General features: G+C 41.4%; 1 protein-coding gene across 7 annotated transcripts in view; it reads right to left on the bottom strand.

The window, feature by feature from the left end:
• PDE3A (phosphodiesterase 3A) overlaps window positions 1-19026 on the bottom strand; it is a 268394-nt gene that overhangs the window by 51567 nt on the left and 197801 nt on the right. For all 7 annotated transcript variants that reach the window (XM_075505830.1, XM_075505786.1, XM_075505840.1 and 4 more), the window contains exon 3: window positions 237-497. In XM_075505830.1, coding sequence (XP_075361945.1) covers window positions 237-497 — 261 coding nt within the window. The remainder of the gene's footprint in view (window positions 1-236; window positions 498-19026) is intronic.

Here is a 19026-nt window from a genome sequence, read left to right as displayed (position 1 = left end):
GCCTGAACCAAAGTTAACCTGGCCATGAGTTGAAGAACACACAGGAATTGTATTACTATTGTATTACTGAACCAACAGTCTACTGAGCTGTCCTTTTATAGTACAGTATGATTAGTGCATAAAATGTTAATCTGAAGCAAACAAGCAAAAAGCCCAGTGACATCTCCCAGTAGTCCAGTGCTGTCCCTTTAGGGAGAGCCAAGTTATAAGATGATGGACAAGGGTCCAGTACTCACCTTGGGAATAGCTAGTTTCTCTCCTTTCTCTGGACATTCCTCTGAGTCGGAGCAGGTGTAGTTCTCACTGAAGGACACCAAAGGGTTCACCCTTGGCTTGTGGATGGCCTGGAAAGTTAACTGCGTATTAAGCAGGTTGCTCACTGTTCTCAGCGAAGTACACACATTAGGGGGCAGTGAAGGATCTGCCAGAAGGTCTGTAATGAGCCCATGTGCTTCTCCCATGACAGCGATATCCACTGTGATACTGGTACCAGAAGACTAAAGAAGACAAAAATAACACATGTAAGACAACAGAAGTGAACAACCTGCTGAGCAGTATCTAAAGTTGTGGTGAACTCTCTCCACAACTTTTGTTAAAGCAGTTACCCACAGCCTGGAAAAATAATAACATGAAATACTTCTTTAAATAAGGAAAATCATGCTGAATAGATTGATCATCAGGCATAATGCTCACAGTCCACAAAGAGTCTGGAATTTCATCATATCTGATTTCACAGCTTTCACCATCTGCAGCTGACTTAACCTATCCGAACAAACTGTTCAGGCTCCCTACAGAGACATAGTCAATGTCCAGGGGCTATTTGCCCGAATAATTTTGGAGACATAGCTTAGGATGGGAAGAGTCTCTCTTGAGAGATGCCTTTCTACTAACTAGAGAGGCATCTAGAACAACTAATTTTCAATGCTTATGCTTAGATGAATGAAATGAATCCCAAGCATATACTGAGATTTTTAAAATATCTCCATGCCATTAAAATATAGCATTCTGGTACAGTGGCAACAACATTCTTCTCCAAGCAATTGTGTATTGGGCAGCTATACCAAAATTGAAATGGAGTAAAAAGTGGATTTTCCAATCCTTATCTTATTCAGACAGAAGCGATGAGAATGGTTACTCTACGGACTTGTATGACCAATTCAGAAGGTCCTTACTTTCTCTCGGGTTTGAAATACATACCTACTTTACATGTATCATTTAGAAAGAATTATTAACTGAAGTGAAGCATAAGCAGAAATAATGCCAAGGAGTAGCTCATATCACTGGCAAATCTTACACACCCTACCCAGTACATGTATATAACTTGATCTGTAACTGACGCACTGCAAACCAACTATGGCCCAGGCAAACTGTCTTCATATGTGTAGTCCATCCATCATGCACACAGGTAAATCTAACACAGCTGTAGCACCGGGCTTCCAGTGCGTGCACAAGACGGTTGATCCATAAATGCATCTTTGAGTTTCTCCAGAACTTCCTGACATTCAGCAGCTCCAATTACCATCTGTCCTGAAACCCAGCAGGGCAATATATTGGCACTAAAAGAAACAGTCTATTGCCAAAAGCAGGAAAGTTAAGTCTGTGAATTGACAGCTATATGATACAATTGCAAAAGACTGAGGATCTTTAAAATCTACTAGAACAGTGAGACTGGATGCAACAGAAGTAGAACAACTAGAAAGGCAGGAGATATATGAACTTTCAATGCAGCAGTGACATTTCAGCCTCACTGGCTGGTGCACTATAAATCACCATAAATTCTGTGTGGAATCGCTAATTCAAGACACTCCAAGACTGACCATTTTTCCTTTGCTGTGTTTCTGACACACAAGCTCAATCCTGCTGCTACTCTCTGGGACTTTTCAGCAGGTGTACGTGCAGTTTGCCAGAGACACCATTCCAGGAGAATTTGTACTAATTTGTTTTCATGTATTTCTTAGAAAAATCTAAGATACAGAGCTTTCCAAATGGGGAAGTTATGCCTGTGAAAAGAACATACGGGTTTCTTGGAGTGGCAAGTACATGGCATGGAGAATTGGGCAGACTGCTTAGCAGGAGAGTGATCAGAGCCCTGGCCAGGAGTGACTCCCCAGTGATAGCATTTATGGACCTCACAACACATCAAAGAACAGCGTAACAGGGCTTGACACTGCTTCATTCTCACAAAAGGCTTTACAGGCGATAACAAAGTATTTCTGAGGAAAGTGATATATTAGCTAAGTACAGCTAAACCTCTCCCTACTATCTTCCCAATTGCGTAAGTGTGGACATCAGGCCCTTGGCAATAGCTGTTTCACTCCACTGATCCACTCCTCGTGTCCTACTTCTTGCTAACACAAAGGTAAGCCGCAGGAGCAGAAGACAGGCCTCCTCACTCACCATCCTCTCACGCAAACAGAAAACCAGCCTCTTTTCCCCACATTTCTTTTCTTTGTCATGATACCAAATAAAATAAACCAGAAACTGTTTGATATAATGAAGTGCTTTTTCATCCTACTGAAAAAAAGTAATGGCTGAAGTTAATTTAATGGCTCTTTCATTGCTTAACCTCTCAGGAGGGCAGGCAGAAGATTCTGGCAGATGCTAAAGAAAATGCTTAAATTTAAAGACAAGGCTTGGGATGGAAGGAATTAATTGTCTATCTTAACCTCAGCCCTGAAAAACAGACCAAAGGGGAGTGAGGGAGAATACATCATTCAAAGTGCGATAGAAGTCTCATATTTTCAGCAAAACTGCATAATCTACAGTTTGAAATTCTATTAAGCCTGGAGCCTGGAGTTGTTGACTGCCAATCAGAGACAGAGATTAATACTTCAATGAAGTAAACAAGTCTGACTCAGCGGGCCATAAGCAGAGGCCCAGATTTTGTACAGCAGTACTAATATTTTGCAAAGCAGCCAGCATTGTTCTCCATGATTAGTACCAAGTGGGGAGAGGGAGAGCCCTTCTCTTCTCAATGGTGAATTTCTGCCACATGGCCTCTGACATGTGGGGAGCCCTTGTCACATCTTGGTGACCCCTGCCTTGACTCTGGGACCCAGCAGATTTGTTCGACTCAAATGCCAGGCTGTGCCGAGTTATGCGAGGAGCTGGTGCTGAGGCCATATGGCCCAGGAAGAGAGATGCCAAACACCAGGTCTGCATCCTCCCTCCTGAGCTGTGCCTGCACCTCACTGCGAAGGACAGCCTGCACTCAAATCGAGTGGGTACTTACACATGTAACACACAATAACACTGCTGCAGCCCACGCCTCTCCAGAACAGATCAGTGGAAACAAAGCAATTCTCTCTTTGGACGAGTGCCTTGCACCTGGGAAAGGCTTCCAAGTTTGGCAATAGCACGTACGACACCACCTCACCCTCTGCACAATGTCCTCTTCATACAGCAAGGTGGCAGGACCTTTCACATTTCTGACCGAAAGTCCACCACCTGGAGATCTGACACTTCACGTGAAACCCATGCAGCCATCCACCCTGTCCGCATGGAGCACGGCCAGAGAGGTCAGCTCCATGCCTGTAAGGAGGTGCACGCCGAGTGTCCCTCACCAGGGCTGAAACGAGACGTATATCCTGCCAGCATAGCCCAGCCAGGGCCACCATAAAACATCAGCAGTTAACAATTTGTGCAACACGACATATGGCATTGAACAACACTTCAAAACGAAAACACTTTACACAGTATTTCAAAGACATCACTGTATTGTAGTGAGCTGCTTTGAACGGCACTTATATATATATCATAGTTACAGTATCGTTTGAACTACTCATAATGCTTAGAAACCTTAGAATGAGAGCGTATGTAAAAGAACAGACCAAGCCTAAATTCATCTCAAAGAAAGAAGCAGAAGAGGGTAAACGCTGCTCTAATCCACTGATTTCAGTACCTTAACACCACATCCTAAATTGATACGGTTTATATGTTGTAATTTAATTGCACAGAACTTGTATACAGGAAAACAGTTTCTTTTTTTGAGCAGTTTGAATATTTCATTGATCTCAGGATGAACTTAGAGTACTATCAGACTAGATAAAATTACAGGTATTTAAATTATTATTTTCTAAAAACAGTTACAAATTGAATGCATGAAAACATTTTAAAATGTTTTATTTTTTCGATTCTCTACTACAGAACAGCAGAGAACTGTATGCTTTGCAAACCATTACTCAGAAAGGAAACTGGAATGTGTTTCCCTAAAGGACAAGGAAACCTGGAATTTTTATAAAATACATATGACGATATGAAAACATAAAGATTTATGCAAGACAGTAAATTGCTGAAAATTTTAGACTGATGTAATTGTATATATGCATATACACACATGTGCACACATATATACACACACACTGTCCTTTTTTTAGGGTAAAAGTGCATACAAAATCCATGCTCAGACTTTGTAAGTAGTTTTCTACTAATGTGCATAGCCTCTGCATGAACTGATCTGGATTCTTTCCAAACCACTTTACTCATCGAAACTCAAAGGCCGGATACTTGGGAATAGAGGCATGAATAACATGTTTGCAATCAACACTAACAAACAACTAACCTCATAAAACAAACCAAACCAAAACAAAACAAACAGAAGAGCTAAGCTAAGGTGAAGTTTATTTCACACTGGTCAGTATTTGTTTACCAATCTAAGCTAATAATTGTGAATGCCGTTTCCTCCCATGAATTTTGGAGAAGATTGGCTTACTTTTCACTTTGTGACTTCATTTCAACTCCGATTTAAGCGATGTCATGTAGTGACTAAAACTGAAATGCTCTAGGGCATGAGAATGAGAAAGCAAACAGGCTAGAAACAAAAGCAAAACGAGATCAACTAAACATGCTCATTGATAACTAAGGTAAGAAGCAAAATAAATTCCTTATAATGTTGAAAAACAGCTGGTTTTGTGCTTCCCCCTCCTCCCCCCCTTCTTTTTTAAATTGGCATTCGGGTGGGTGTTTTAGGCTGTTCCACCTGGAACTCCTAACTGGGCCCAAATGCACTTGCTGTACGTTTTGGGGCTTCTTTTTATGTACAGAAATCAAAGAAAAGATTTTCCCCTAAGGAACTCGTTCGAGAAATAAGATGGCCAGATCACAGTAGGATGCATTAGAGACTGGAGACAGACATGCACAGTTCACAGCACCAACCGTGCAATCATCTAAGCCTGCATGGGTGGGGGCTTACTGGGAATTTGCAAGAAAACTTTCACGTACCAAGAAGCGCACATACTGCTGCAACTGCAGGACCAAATCACAAGTAGCATGTCCCACTGTCACACAGACAATTTTTGTCAGGGCAGGAAACTTATCTTCAAGGCACACTCTTAAATGCAATATGAAAACAATATTCTGGTAAATTTTAATGATTACTTCGAATTTTTAGGTTTGAATAGTTTGTTTTGGATTCTGTAACATGGCTAGAAAAAAAACTTTCAAAATTTGCATAACCTTCTGTAGGCTTTTATATTACATTTCACAAAATCCTATTTGTTTTCTTCTATTAAGTTATATTATGTATAAAAATCTGAGAATAGCTTTTTACTCACTAGGGGAAAAAGCAGATAAAACTGTATAGGAAAAATGAATTTAGGAAAACAGGAATAACAAATTCCTTTATCCATAAGACCTGATAGATAAATGTAGTTTACAAATTGTTCCTGGTTAAGAAACAGTTGACCCACCTGTGAAGCAGATTTGACATCCTTATACTTAACAGATGCCTTACTGCAAATAAAAGTCTTCCCCCTGCCCCCGCATTGATGTTTTGCATATGATTCTCATAAAACTGAATTCATCCAGCTTAACTAAAAATACTGCTCTCTCTCCACCTTACAAGAAAGGACAATTAACATGACAACATAAAACCAGTCAAAACTTAGGCATAATTAAAAAAATAGAAGAAAGAAAAAAAAAAATAGTTATCAAACACGAACCACAATTCATTTCACACAGGCTTATGTTAGGGAAAAAATAAAATCTTCATTTGCTGTGGCTTGTACAAGGAAAAGCACTGAAGGCAGAGATGCTGCCCTTTCACCACGTTACGCTCAAGAACACTCTGTAAGTGAAAGAATGGGGGAGGTGAAGAAGAAAAAAAGGAAAAAAGCAGCATCCAGCATAACTTCAATCTTCACACAATTACGAGCAACAATAAATCACAATTTGATATAGTTTCCAAGTCACATCATGAATGCTCAGGCCAAGCTGTCTGGAAACAAAATTAAAAGCAAATATAATTCTCTATTATTTTAATGTCCACAGAGCGATTTGAAGGATAAACATGAATTGGCTTCTATGGAAATAATGAATCATTTTAAAGGCGCCACAGACTTAACTACTCCACCTTTCACTAAATGACTAAGGAGAAAAGAAAAGTGTGCGTACAATTCTTTGACATTTCGTTTTTCCGTATTTAAAGCTGCAGAACTGGAGTTGTACCCAGACTTCTTATTTTATTTTACTCTTACTTTGTACTAACACGAGATTTTGGGTTTTCTCTTCTCTGGCGAGCAAACAGGACATTTATGAGAATCTTCTCTCCACTTCAATGAAGCACAGCAATTTCACTGCTCCCTGGCAGTGGACCAGCTACAAGCTCTGTAAGGCATATTCTTTGGTAGGACTGAATATAGCACCTTCCCTTTGACTCATTACATTGATCAAAGAAAACCTTTCCTAATCAGCAATGGAATCACTGATTTTGCTGCTGATTCTTTAAAGCACCCAGAGCCACATAACCATAAGCCAGACACTGAAGCACAAAAGATGAGCCCGAGTACTGCGTCCAGCTCTGGAGCCCTCAGCACAGGAAAGACATGGACCTGTTGGAGCGGGTCCAGAGAAGGGCCACAAAAATGATCAGAGGGATGGAGCACCTCTCCTGTGAGGACAGGCTGGGAGAGTTGGGGTTGTTCAGCCTGGAGAAAAGAAGGCTCCAGGGAGACCTTATTGCAGTCTTTCAATACTTAAAGGGGGCTTATAAGAAAGATGGGGACAAACGTTTTAGCAGAGCCTGTTGTGATAGGACAAAGGGTAATGGTTTTAAACTAAAAGAGGGTAGATTCAGACTAGGTATAAGGAAGAAATTTTTTACAATGAGGGTGGTGAAACACTGGAACCAGTTGCCCAGAGAGGTGGTGGTAGATGCCCCATCCCTGGAAACATTCAAGGTCAGGTTGGATGGGGCTCTGAGCAACCTGGTCTAGTGGAAGGTGTCCCTGCTTATTGCAAGGGAGGTTGGACTAGATGACCTTTAAAGGTCCCTTCCAACCCAAACCATTCTATGATTCTATGATTATGAGGGAAGACTCTGGATCTTGCATGAGCCATAACGATTACAGTTTTGACCCTGGTTATATGGCATTTGGGATGGCACCACTGCAACAAAGCAGACCTTCCTGGTAACAATTACACTGAACTCTGATCTGCAGAGCAGAAAACGTCATGACTGCCATACACAGTGTGTCTGTAGCCAGAGCACTCGCCAGCACAATGCCGGAGTCCAAGGATCACAGCACAGCCAGAGGAAATTTTTGAAAGTAGTTCTGCAAACAGAGGATCTAATGAAATGGGGCTCACTGAAGAGTTATATTTTTTGCCCCCTCAGCACTCGCTGTATTGCAATCATGCTTCTCCTCAGCAACAGCCCTGTGGCCACACAGTAAGCAGGAGGCAGCTGTGCTTGGGACTATGTGCATGTTGATGAGCAGGCTTATGTCTCTCTCTTCATAATCTCTCACTGTGTTAAACAGCCAGTCATCTACTACCAAGCAAGGCCACTAATTTGGACTTTCCTCTGGTATCCCATAGGTTGCCAGAAAATTTATAGGAGATAGTAATCTCTGATGCTTCCTCCCATTTGCCAAATTTGCTTGAAACTGTCAGACAACACAATCACATAAGCCTACTTTCTTTAGAAAACCAGGGTGAAAGCAACACCGTTCTTAAATGGCTCTAACATTGAATCTATTCAGAGTAATCCCAAACTTTGCAAATAATGAATGTGGAACCTTTCAGAAGGAGGTACTGGTTTGAAGAAATGCTTCTTTTTTTTTTCCTTTCTTACAAGATCAGGGGAATGTATCACCATTTATAGCAAACTTTGTCTGGGGCTGCAGTTGCCATCACCACATCCTGCACCTCTATCTTAGGTGACACCATTCACAAAGCTCACAGCTACAGCTGACTAAACTTCTTCCATTACAGGACCTTTCAGTTCGTGATAGCTTTGTCAGCCAAAGAGCTCAGACTGAAACGGCCTGTGCCAGGTATTTGTCTGGGGTGAATTATTTTAGCGTTTGAGAAAAATTGTTCAGACATTTACAAGAACACCGTTGGAGTGTTTTATCCATGCTAAAAATTCTTAGTAAACTGATACCATTTAATCTGCAGCAGGCACTGAAGGTGCAGTAAGGCCTTTTGCTTTCCCTGTCCTGATATGACCAGATATAGCTATATAGCCCCTGGGAAAAACAAAACCAAAGCTAGCCTTGCGTGACTTCTGTGGGTTGTCAGAAACCAGCCACCAAACTGGCTGAGGATGCTGCCTGCCCTAAGTGTGCACACCTCCACACGCTGCCCACGTGGCCCTGTGCTCTGGGCTCAACATCCCAAGGGACAAAGGATCACATTTAATCCAAGCTGCACCGTCAGTCTGCAACTCAGACTTACACCTCAATTATTCTTCCCTCTTGCTGAGTGACGATGTCGGGGGTAATACCACGATGATTGCTCCTCTCTTCAATGCCCAGGCTTGGGTGAATATCTCCCTGGATGGGCCACAGCCGCTCAGAGAGAAGTCTGTCTCACAGCTTTAGCAAAGACATCTACATTTAAAAAAAAATACGTAGGAGATTCTTTTGCGTATCATACACGATAGACAAACTGACATGTTCTCAGGTGTGCTGGTTTTGGCTGGAATAGAGTTAATTTTCTTTATAGTAGCTAGTATGGGGCTATGTTTCGGATTTGTGCTGAAAACAGTGTTGATAATAGAGAGGTGTTTTAGTTGTTGCTAAGTAATCTTTGCACTAGTCAAGGACTTTTCAGCTTCCCATGCTCTGCCAGGTGCACAAGAAGCTGGGAGGGGACACAGCCAGGATAGTTGATCCAAACTGGCCAAAGGGCTATTCCATACCATATGGTGTCATGCTCAGTATATAAAGCTGGGGAAGAAGAAGGAAGGGGGGGACGTTTGGAGTCATAGCGTTTGTCTTCTCAAGTAACCATTACACGTGATGGAGCCCTGCTTTCCTGGAGACGGCTGACCACCTGCCTGCCCATGGGAAGTAGTGAATGAATTCCTTGTTTTGCTTTGCTTGGAAAGCATGGAAAGCACGGAAAGCCATGCTTGGAAAGCATGGCTTCAAGGTTTTCACAGATAAGCATTATGAATTTGAGAGAGAGAGAGAGAGAAACAGAGAATACATTTCAGTCCTAAGCAGTTTTGGTGCCATTTGTAACTTTCAAGGGAAACTATCCGTTCTTGCTTTCAGGTCACCTAGCAAGCTTTCTCAGATTTGAAACATGCACCAAAAGAAAATCTCTTCGTGGCTGTTGGCAAGAAGATGCAGAAATCATCTCAAGGAGTGGGATGATTAGATTTGGTAAGATTCAAGACCTACAGACTAGGAAAGCCTGCAGCCGTGTGGATGCAAGTACTGGACATAACCCAAGGCAACAGAATTCCCCACCATTCATATCTGACAGAAAGGACCTCAAATTAACTAACTCCACTGGTACTGACAAAAAGTAGTACCTAATTTTCCACATTTCCTCCTGCCACAGTAGAGTGCAAGTATGCTGGCTGCTGCAGGAAAACCCCAGAAAGCGTAGGGGACGGGGGAAGAGGGTTGTCACCCAGACTGTGTGGTGTGGTTAGCACCATTGCCACTTGCCGGCACACAAGAACAGCAAGGGGCAAGCAGGAACCAGCCATACACACGCTCTGCCTTGGGCTCCTGGGGAAATCCCAGTTCAAATGAAGATACTCAGAGAGTTTTGGTGACCTTCTGCATAAGGCATCCTGCGAGGAGGGTCCAGGGAAAGCAGCTCCTGGAAGGAGGTGAGAGCACGGGGTGAACTTTCTGGCTAAGAGCCACCGCTTGCAGCTTGGAAACCTTGTGGAAGCTCTGACGCTGATGTTTGATGTTCTCGGCAGAGCCTCGGGGCCTCAGTCACCCAATTCCAAAGGACTTCCCATGCAATTTGGCTGCCTAAAAACCTTAAATTATCATGACTATGCCAGCCTGAAGAACTACTTGATAACGTAGAGCAGATCACAGAGTCAGTCACAAACAGTCAGGGTTTATTATTTAAAAAGTAGATGCTGCTCCAACTAAACTCAGAACTTTAAAAATTATTACTTTTCTTTAAAACACAGCAGATGGGAAAAATTAAATTCTAAATGGGGCTCAAATCTGCTTTGAATAACACAGACTGAGGAAAACAATTCTGTACTTCAGAGACTGTCCTCAATTGTCTTACATTATTGTTCTTCAATTTGTACATCAGATGGTCACAAATTGGTAGCTTGAAGCTGATAGTTTGCGTTCATGCGAAGAAAACAGTGACAACTGTCTTCAGTCTCAACTTGAGATGCAGTAACACCAGCTGGGACCCAGCAGGAGCAGGATGCTGGGTGCACACACAGCGGAGGATTTGCCATCTATTAATACCTGGTGATCTTATCCGTTTGAGTTTACAGCTCCAATATCCCAACTGCCTGCTTAGTATGGGACGCTATTTTAATTCTACGGTGAACTAAAACAGAGCAGCCAAATACACAGCATGAGTTAAAAAAAGACCCATTGAAAGCAATAATCACCATTCTGCCTCCTGCGTGCTAACTAATCCTCCCACATTTTCAACTTGACAGTCTCAGTTACACTAGAACAAAGCCAAAGGAGCCATATACTGCCATATTTTCTCCCTTTCAAAATACCTCAGACTCTTTTGGGATGAAACTTGAGAAGCGACATCACAATTAGCAGCAAATTGCAGAAATACATGTGAAAATTATCCCATCTAAAGATTCACATCCACCTCAGTCCTTCACTAAGGACTGTTTAACAGTATTAAGCAGAACAGCATTACTAAATATCATTAAAAACATAATGCAAATAAATGCAGCCTCTAAATTAAGACAAAAGATTGCGGGGCGGGGGGGGGGGGGGGGGGGGATAAAGAATTTCTACAGAGACTGTCAAACGTATTTTTCAATACTAAAAAGGAATTGCCATCAGGGGAATAAACTGGAAAAAAGCAAACTCGGTGAGGTTTTAAGAACTGTTCACTGAGTGTTGAAAACCAGACTAAAAAGAAAATTAGAAACTAGGAAATAATCATCAGTGAAGCTGCAGATACAGCATCTTTAAAGTTCAGTCTGTTCTCACTGAAATTATGACAGGGATTTGGAAATGACAGTAGGAGCCAGATGTATATCTTCGGCCACGTGTTGCATATGTCGTAGCAACAGGAACAGGAAGATTTCATGAAACTCTCCAGGAGACCAAGAACACTAATGATATTTAGTGGCCCACTTTTTAGAATGTGCTTTCACCGAAGCCAAAGGCAGGCAGAGATATTATGTACCTTTTGAAAAGGATAAATCCTATGCTCATGAAAGTCAAGCGATTGCCTCACTGCAATCAAATTGGCCAAATTTTAACACTTTTTCCTTCTCCACCAGACCTTGTGGTTTGCATTATTTTAGTTCTCCTGATTTAAAGCGCTCACACTAATACCAGTTAATAACCATCTAGCGTTACAGATGCCTCCTCCTCTTTCTCATGACTTTATGTCACTAACAAACTCCTCTGTGAAAGGAATGAATCATTTTTCTTTAAGACTTGACTTTGGATTCTTATATTATGACTCATTAAAGAAAAGCAACTGTAGCCTTAGGGACTTGCAGCCCCCAAATCCTTCATCATCAGTGCTACGGAGCTGCAATTTCTCTGAAGTACAAGCTTCTTCAACATCTAAAGCCAAGACCTGCAAAAGGCACACTAAGCATGCACTATATGTGAAAATCCCCCACCTCTCCTAGATTACTTGTAGGCAGACACTTCAATGAAGATCAGAACAGAGAGAAACTGTAACTCAACTACAAGAAAAATAAACCACTATCCTCTACATGTCTTCTGTGATATTAAAATGATTTTTTTCACTTGGCGCAGACATAAGCTGACAGACCGGCAAGCCCTGAGGACTGCTTCCAACCTACTTCATCCTTGACCTGCAAGGGTCAACTTAAAGACACACTACGTTAGTTTATACTATAGGCTTATTTTGCTTTTGTTGTCACAAATGAGAAAAAATATTTGCCTGCTGAGATATAAGGAATACAGCTGATCACAACAATAGGTCAATGCCTGCATAAGATGGCCATTTTCAGCCACTACTGTTCTGGCCTATAATCTACGAACTAGATGCTAAAGGCTCTAGGACTTTTTAAGCAACCTCAGCAATCACTAATTTCTTTCATGAAGCTGGTGACTGATTTGCCCTGTGCACAGTTTTAATCTATGAAAATTCTTACTTTCAACTTGTGGCTTTTAGGTTGTGAGCAGTTCTTGACTTGCATTTTAGAAAAAGAAAAAAAGAAAATGTGTACAATATCCCTAATTATGATATGCTGGCTGCTTCTCAATTCTAATTAGAGATCGATCCAATCTGTACTTCTGCATCATGAATATTTCACCATACTGAACTTTGACCACTTGGCCCAGGGTTCGCACTTTTTGATGAGGGCCAAACACTTCTGTGTTTTTGGAAAGCCTGGATTCAAATTCACACCTAAATTTAACATGTCGGCTTCTCATTTACAAAAGGCAACAGAACCACAGAGACCAAAAAACAGACACAGATAGTGAAGCATTGATGCTTATGCTGGCAACCCAACTAGACAATGATTTCTATTTCTACAGTGACTTATGTTTTCTGCTTGCATGTAGGTATTAAGAAAAAAAAAAATCAACAGAAGTCCTTACTACTACTGAGTGGATTAGGTAGGCTGAATTTGGAGGGACAAGATGACCCACTGAAACTCTGTCACTAGGACTGTTACTGAACTGTCACAAGAGAAACACTGAGATCACACTTAAAAGAGAACAAGTGAATACGGCCCACGTAAATCATCACTTCTTTCTCAGCACACAAACCAGCCTACACAGTAGACGCAGCATCGGTACTGACACTCTGGCCTTTTAAAGCTAAAGGCCCAAAGTGCTACTACCTCTGCTCACAATTAAGAAACATGTGCTGTGACAGTGCTGCTATAAAACAACTATGAAGTTCTACATGACCACGGGATCAACGCAAAATAAGCAGCACTGTACAATGGGTAAGTCACCTGCAGCACTGACAGTTACTACTTTTCAGACAAATAATAAGGTACCTCTGCCTGGATGCATGCACATGCAGGTATATAAATAACTAAACATGTCATTTCTTCAACAACAAAATGATCAATTACAGACTGGGCAAGCTCTGCCAAGAGGGTCAACAATGCACAGAGTGCCCTGCGCTGCCCGGCCACGTACAACCCTGGCACCAGCTCCCGAGGGGTGAACCCCCCAGTGTCAGAAGAGAGGTCCAGGGCACAACCCAGCCACCAGCCACCACCAGGCATTATCAGTATCAGCACAGGGCTCGAGCTGTCCTTGAAGGCAAGAAAAGCACAGAGAAGTATGTAGACGTATGGAAATGTATGGAAGCATGGAGGAGTATGGGAATGTATGGAGAATGCAGAAGGGTAGCACCACAGTTTGGAGAAGAGGACGACATACTGACAAGTTGAAATCAAGGAGGAGGACACAATGAGGGCCAGTTTCAGCACAGCTGAAAATGGTGCATTAAAACCATACAGAAGTTCACATTTCCTGGCAGACAGGTTAAAAAGCTGCTCTGAATTTTTAAAAGGAGGTACAGAAAAGCAGTATCAACATACAGGTTTCTCTTTTAACACTGAAAATCAACCACTTTAAAAAATACATCAGTACAAAGCCTTGGTATTTTAACTCGGGAGGAATCCTATTAATCAGTGGACATAGTATTGAGCTATTTACTGATGACACTTCACTTCTAATCACACAAATTTGCCATAGAGCTCTCTTACACAGAGAACAGCACCGTCCTCACAAACAAGAAACAGCGGTTCAAACTAGGCAGCTCAGGGATTCTCACTGTATTGACAATTTCAGACAAACACCAAAAATATTTTGTACCCTGACAGAAAAAATTATTGGGTTTGGAATTTCTGGCAACTGCAAGTTTTGGCTTTGCTTTAGCAATTTTAAAGCATTTTTATTAAAAGATGGGAACAAGAAGTCATGTCAACTTCGCAAAACTTAAAACTTCACTTTGAAAATGCGGAAACAAAATTACTCATTTTTTTCAAAAATGTTATGACTTCTTGTCCCGCAGAACAGCCTGGTGCCCACATCTCCATTTTTTGCTGCATCACACTTCTGCAGAAGCTTAGTGTGTGTCTCACAGTCAGAGGCTCCTTGTTGACTTAAATAGGACTGATCCATAATGGGTTAGACCCTGGAGATGACTTCAATATTCAGGTTTGCTAACACTGGTGACCTATACAGGGTATTGAAGTTAAAGGTCTCCCCCCATAGTCAGTTTAACTTTGGGAGGTTAAACTCAGAACAACAAAGATAAAAGACCACTTTAATCACAAGAAAATGCTTGACTTCGTAGCACTGACCTTGTTGAAGTGTCACGCACATCTCTCATTGCAATGTTTTATGTAAACGTATTTGTTAACAAATTGAAACAGAGCACAAGCAAAATTGTTTGCCATACGGTGCTCTGACAAATCAGCTGATGAAGCATATGGATTCAGTCTTCCTAATTCTGTATTATCTCCCTGACTGCTTCAATCTGAGTGTTACAAGTGGCCCCAGATACCTCATTTATCCTATTAAAGTAAAAAAGAAAAGATAAATTAAAAAAATTTACTGATCAATTCTCTCTGTACACCCCTCTTCTTCTCCTAATGCATTTAGTGAGATTTTTGGCAATAACATTAGGAAGCAACCTTCTCTAGAAAGAAGAATTACTACAATTAAATTATTTGTACTTTCAATTACTGTCATTCCTAGCAAAATGCTAACACAGAGCAGAAAATATGTATCGATAATGCTCACTCTGTGCAACACCCTGGCGTTTTGCCAGTAATGTGAGGACTGCCCTTAATGTGAGTACAAATTTATTTGTATCCATTTCCTCTTTTAATGCAAGCTACAATTGCTGTAGAGAGTAAAGCTGAAACATTCTATATGATATTACAGCAAAATGAAATACCCGACCAAATTAAGCATGCACAACACTTTATCCACTTGCCCTTTTTATCTTCACTGACAGATCAAAGAAATGTGTTTGATTTCCTGTCAATAAAATCAAGGTGGCACAAGAAGGCAGCGCGATGAGGTTCCACTTTGTTCTGCTTCTTAGGAAAGATGCCGTCAATTAGGATGGGATTTCTCCGACATGATACAAATATGCCTTTAAGCCATGACTAACTACATAACGATCCAATTCTATACAGAGCCATAGTAATATAACTTGCACTTAAACGTGTTAATAGTTCAGTTTAATTGGGGGGAGGGGAATTAATTGGAAAGAAAGGAATTAACATTTAGTTGGTCTTTTTTTAAACAGGGAAGATAATGCAAATCAAAAGCTGTCTCTAAAGACTAGCTAATCCTTTGTGTATAAAGAGAACCATATGAGCCCGTGCCAGCTAAAAACAAACAGACAAGTTACAAATAGGACTTCATATTTAACTCTGAAGCCTGACTTGTGTGGATTTGGGTGTACTTAGTAACCAGTCAAAAAAGATAAAATCATGTTCTGACTCTACATATAATTTAGGGGTTTCTACTCTGCTTTAAGGGCTTGCTTATGTGATCAGCCTAAATGAGAAGCAGTTAAAGGACATTTCACCAAGTGCACAGAATGAATTATTTTAAATAAAACCTGTTCATTGGCAGACTTCTAACCACACACAGGAACTATTTTTGCTTGTAAAATGATGTTCGTTTAGCTCTGTATAAACAATTTATGAAGCCACCTTTAACATAACACAACCTTTTCTCCCTGCACCAAGCTGACAGCCATGCAAAACCCCACACGGCTCCAGAGCAGCAGGCTGAACTCTGCTTCCCCTCAGGCAGCGGCAGCATCGGTGATGATCTGGACGCCAGCCCTTCGTTACTGACAAGAATGTACCGAGAAATGAGATCAGAGCACAGGTCTTCTGCTGGAATGGAGCCACCGTCTCGCTTATAAACCAAGCGATGCAGACTGGGAGTTCCCAGCGGGATGGAGCAAGGAAGCCCAAAATGTCACTTGTCTTTCTAAGGGTTACTGCCTCCCGGATGGTCCGCTAGTGTCTCACGGGGTCAACAGCACAGGAAAAGGGGAGAGGGCAGGAGAGGGAGGTACGCAGCACAGCTATGAGGACATCCAGCTGCAGAAGTGAAAATCACAACAGGAAAAGGGGATGAGAGCTTCATAGCGGGGATGCCAGTGAGAAAATTACAGAACAGCTGGTTTGAATACATATTCAAGGCTAGAGCACAAATACTTCCATAAATGAGCACACTACCTAGGATACCTAATGCTAGGGAACCGCTTAAAGTGAGTCAGTGCTTCAGGAAAGGGTGTAATATACCAGTAATGGTACAACTGGGCAGAGCTTTTAATACAGCGCATTACGATCCTGCAGCTTTAGGTGCGGAAACCCCTTTCCCAGGGATCACCAGATGGCACTATTCTTCCTTCAAATCGAGACTGTAGCTCTGCTGCGCACGTGAAATGCTACCATCAATTTGGGAGGAAAAATCTTCATCCATGTTTTTTATATATTAGCCCAGTAGACTCTGGCTGTTCACATATTTTCGAATGATCTTGAAAATCTTGTATAAACAAGAAAGAAATTACTGTATCTGGGGGAGTGGAGGGACTCTCATAACATTTTGAGCTGACCCTCATACTAAAATATTCTGTAGCAGAAGGATTACAGACATTTCTGTAGGAACACAAAACTCCCCACCAATACATGCAGTGCTTGATAACTGTATTAAGAAAGCAGAATTTCTTTCAGAGAAATAAGTCAAACATATAAGGGTAACATATACATGCCCCTCTTCTCCCCATTTTTTATTTCTGTCTGCTACCAGAGCTGTTGAAGTTGCTAAACTCCATCTATGATTGTGCAGTGTTTAGTACGAAAGTATTCCCTAAATTTGGTTGAAGATTATTGTACTTTTTTTTTTTTTAGTAAAGCTGCTGAGAGTATCCACATACAAATAATAATGGAAGAGAGAAAATGAAAGAATATTGCAAAAAATGCTAATAATGAAACATCAGCACACACACACACAAAAGACAGTGTTTACATGTGCATGTTGGTGTAAGCATGCTTTCTTTCAGTTTGTTGACATGATTTGCAAAAGGATGCAAAGTATTCAGCAACACGTTTGCAATTAGGTACAAGCTACAGAGGCTGTGGAAGCAAATCCCGAATACAGCTAATTTGATGGAAGTACAGAAGGGGCACATTCAAATGAAGTCTCAAAAACCTCTCATCCTAGAGAGGAAAGAGCGTTATTTCTTTTTTTTTTTTTTTTTGGTATTTTTTTTGTTTAATCCACCAAAGGACTCATCTGCACTCAAGACTCTACAAATTGATTAACTGAGGGCGAAATTAATCTGCAGAGTGACTCCTCTAACTTCAGCAGGAGTCACAGCAGAACTGAAGTCTGCCTGCTGTGCTCACGAGCCGAATTCCCTCACAAAACAGATTTTTGTTTTTCTCTAAGCAACTCTCCCCCCTTTCACCTCCCCAGAAGTTGACAGGCTGCTTCCTGTTTCATGATCTGTGAATCATGATGTGAATGCCAATCGCTACTCCCCTGTGAAATTAAATTAGGTATTGGAGCACAGCATGAGCAATAAGTTTCCCTAAGACGCCAGCCCTAAAGAAACTGTACTGTTGCTTCCCCCAGCTGAAGAATGGAGCTCTGAAAGCAGGGTCAAGCTGGTTATTACTCTTCGTACTCCTCAACATCAACCAGTCTGCTCTGAGCCAGCTTAAAATAATTTCTCCACTTCCTAGTCATGAATATAATGGTACCAAATTTAAAGAGTCCAATAACTCATTATATTTATTTGTGTGTTCTTCTGTAACCACTTAACACCATGTGAATTGCAGCAATGCTTAACATACACAGAATACCATGATAAATCACCAGAACTTAGTACATATCATACAGCTGGAAAATTGGTAAGACAAGAGTAAGCAATATTAACACATGGCTTATCAAGCAGGAAAGGGGAGTATGTGATGCTGCATGTTTCATGCCTGTCAATAGCACTTTGTTAAGCCATAAAATATTCACACTTGGAAAGATCACAGGGTTATGTTGCCCCATATTTTTTTTGAGACAGATGGCCCTTGATAACTTACGCACATCTTTGTCACTGCAGTGTACTCTGAACAAGGAGGCACCACAGGGGCACGTTTGAAAGCTGAAATTGGTAGAAAATAAAATAGTAATGTATTAAAAGTTGGTTTGTGAGCAAAGATTATTGCTCATTCTGGAGCCTGTGGTAATCTCATATAGGTTTAGGGGAGTTTTAGTTTTAAATTGTGATGTAGGAGTCAAAACCAGACTACTTAGTCTCTTTTCTGCAACACCGCAGAGCCCATGTGCTCCAGCCAAGGTACCTTGCGTTTCCTTCAGGGAAAACTAAAAAGTGCTCCTGCCTTTCATTCTCAGACAGAAATGCATTTCTCCTCCCTTTGACCTGAGAAACTAGTCCAAGGACCAGCTTCATAATCTGCAAGAAGCAGGCGGCTTCCACTGCTTCGTGCTCCCCAAAATTAAGTCTGGCTTTTCCTTCTCCAGCATCCATGTGCTCCCCTGCAGGCTTTGCAGGTAAACCCAGGATCACTTCTCCAAGGTCTCAGTCCACTGAAAATCTAATCACAAGCTCTTT

Source organism: Mycteria americana, chromosome 1 (assembly GCF_035582795.1).
Source record: "Mycteria americana isolate JAX WOST 10 ecotype Jacksonville Zoo and Gardens chromosome 1, USCA_MyAme_1.0, whole genome shotgun sequence".
In the NCBI taxonomy this organism is placed as follows: Eukaryota; Metazoa; Chordata; class Aves; order Ciconiiformes; family Ciconiidae; genus Mycteria; species Mycteria americana.
The sequence above is the reverse complement of the archived record's forward strand: the minus strand, read 5'-3'. Positions and strand labels throughout refer to the sequence as shown.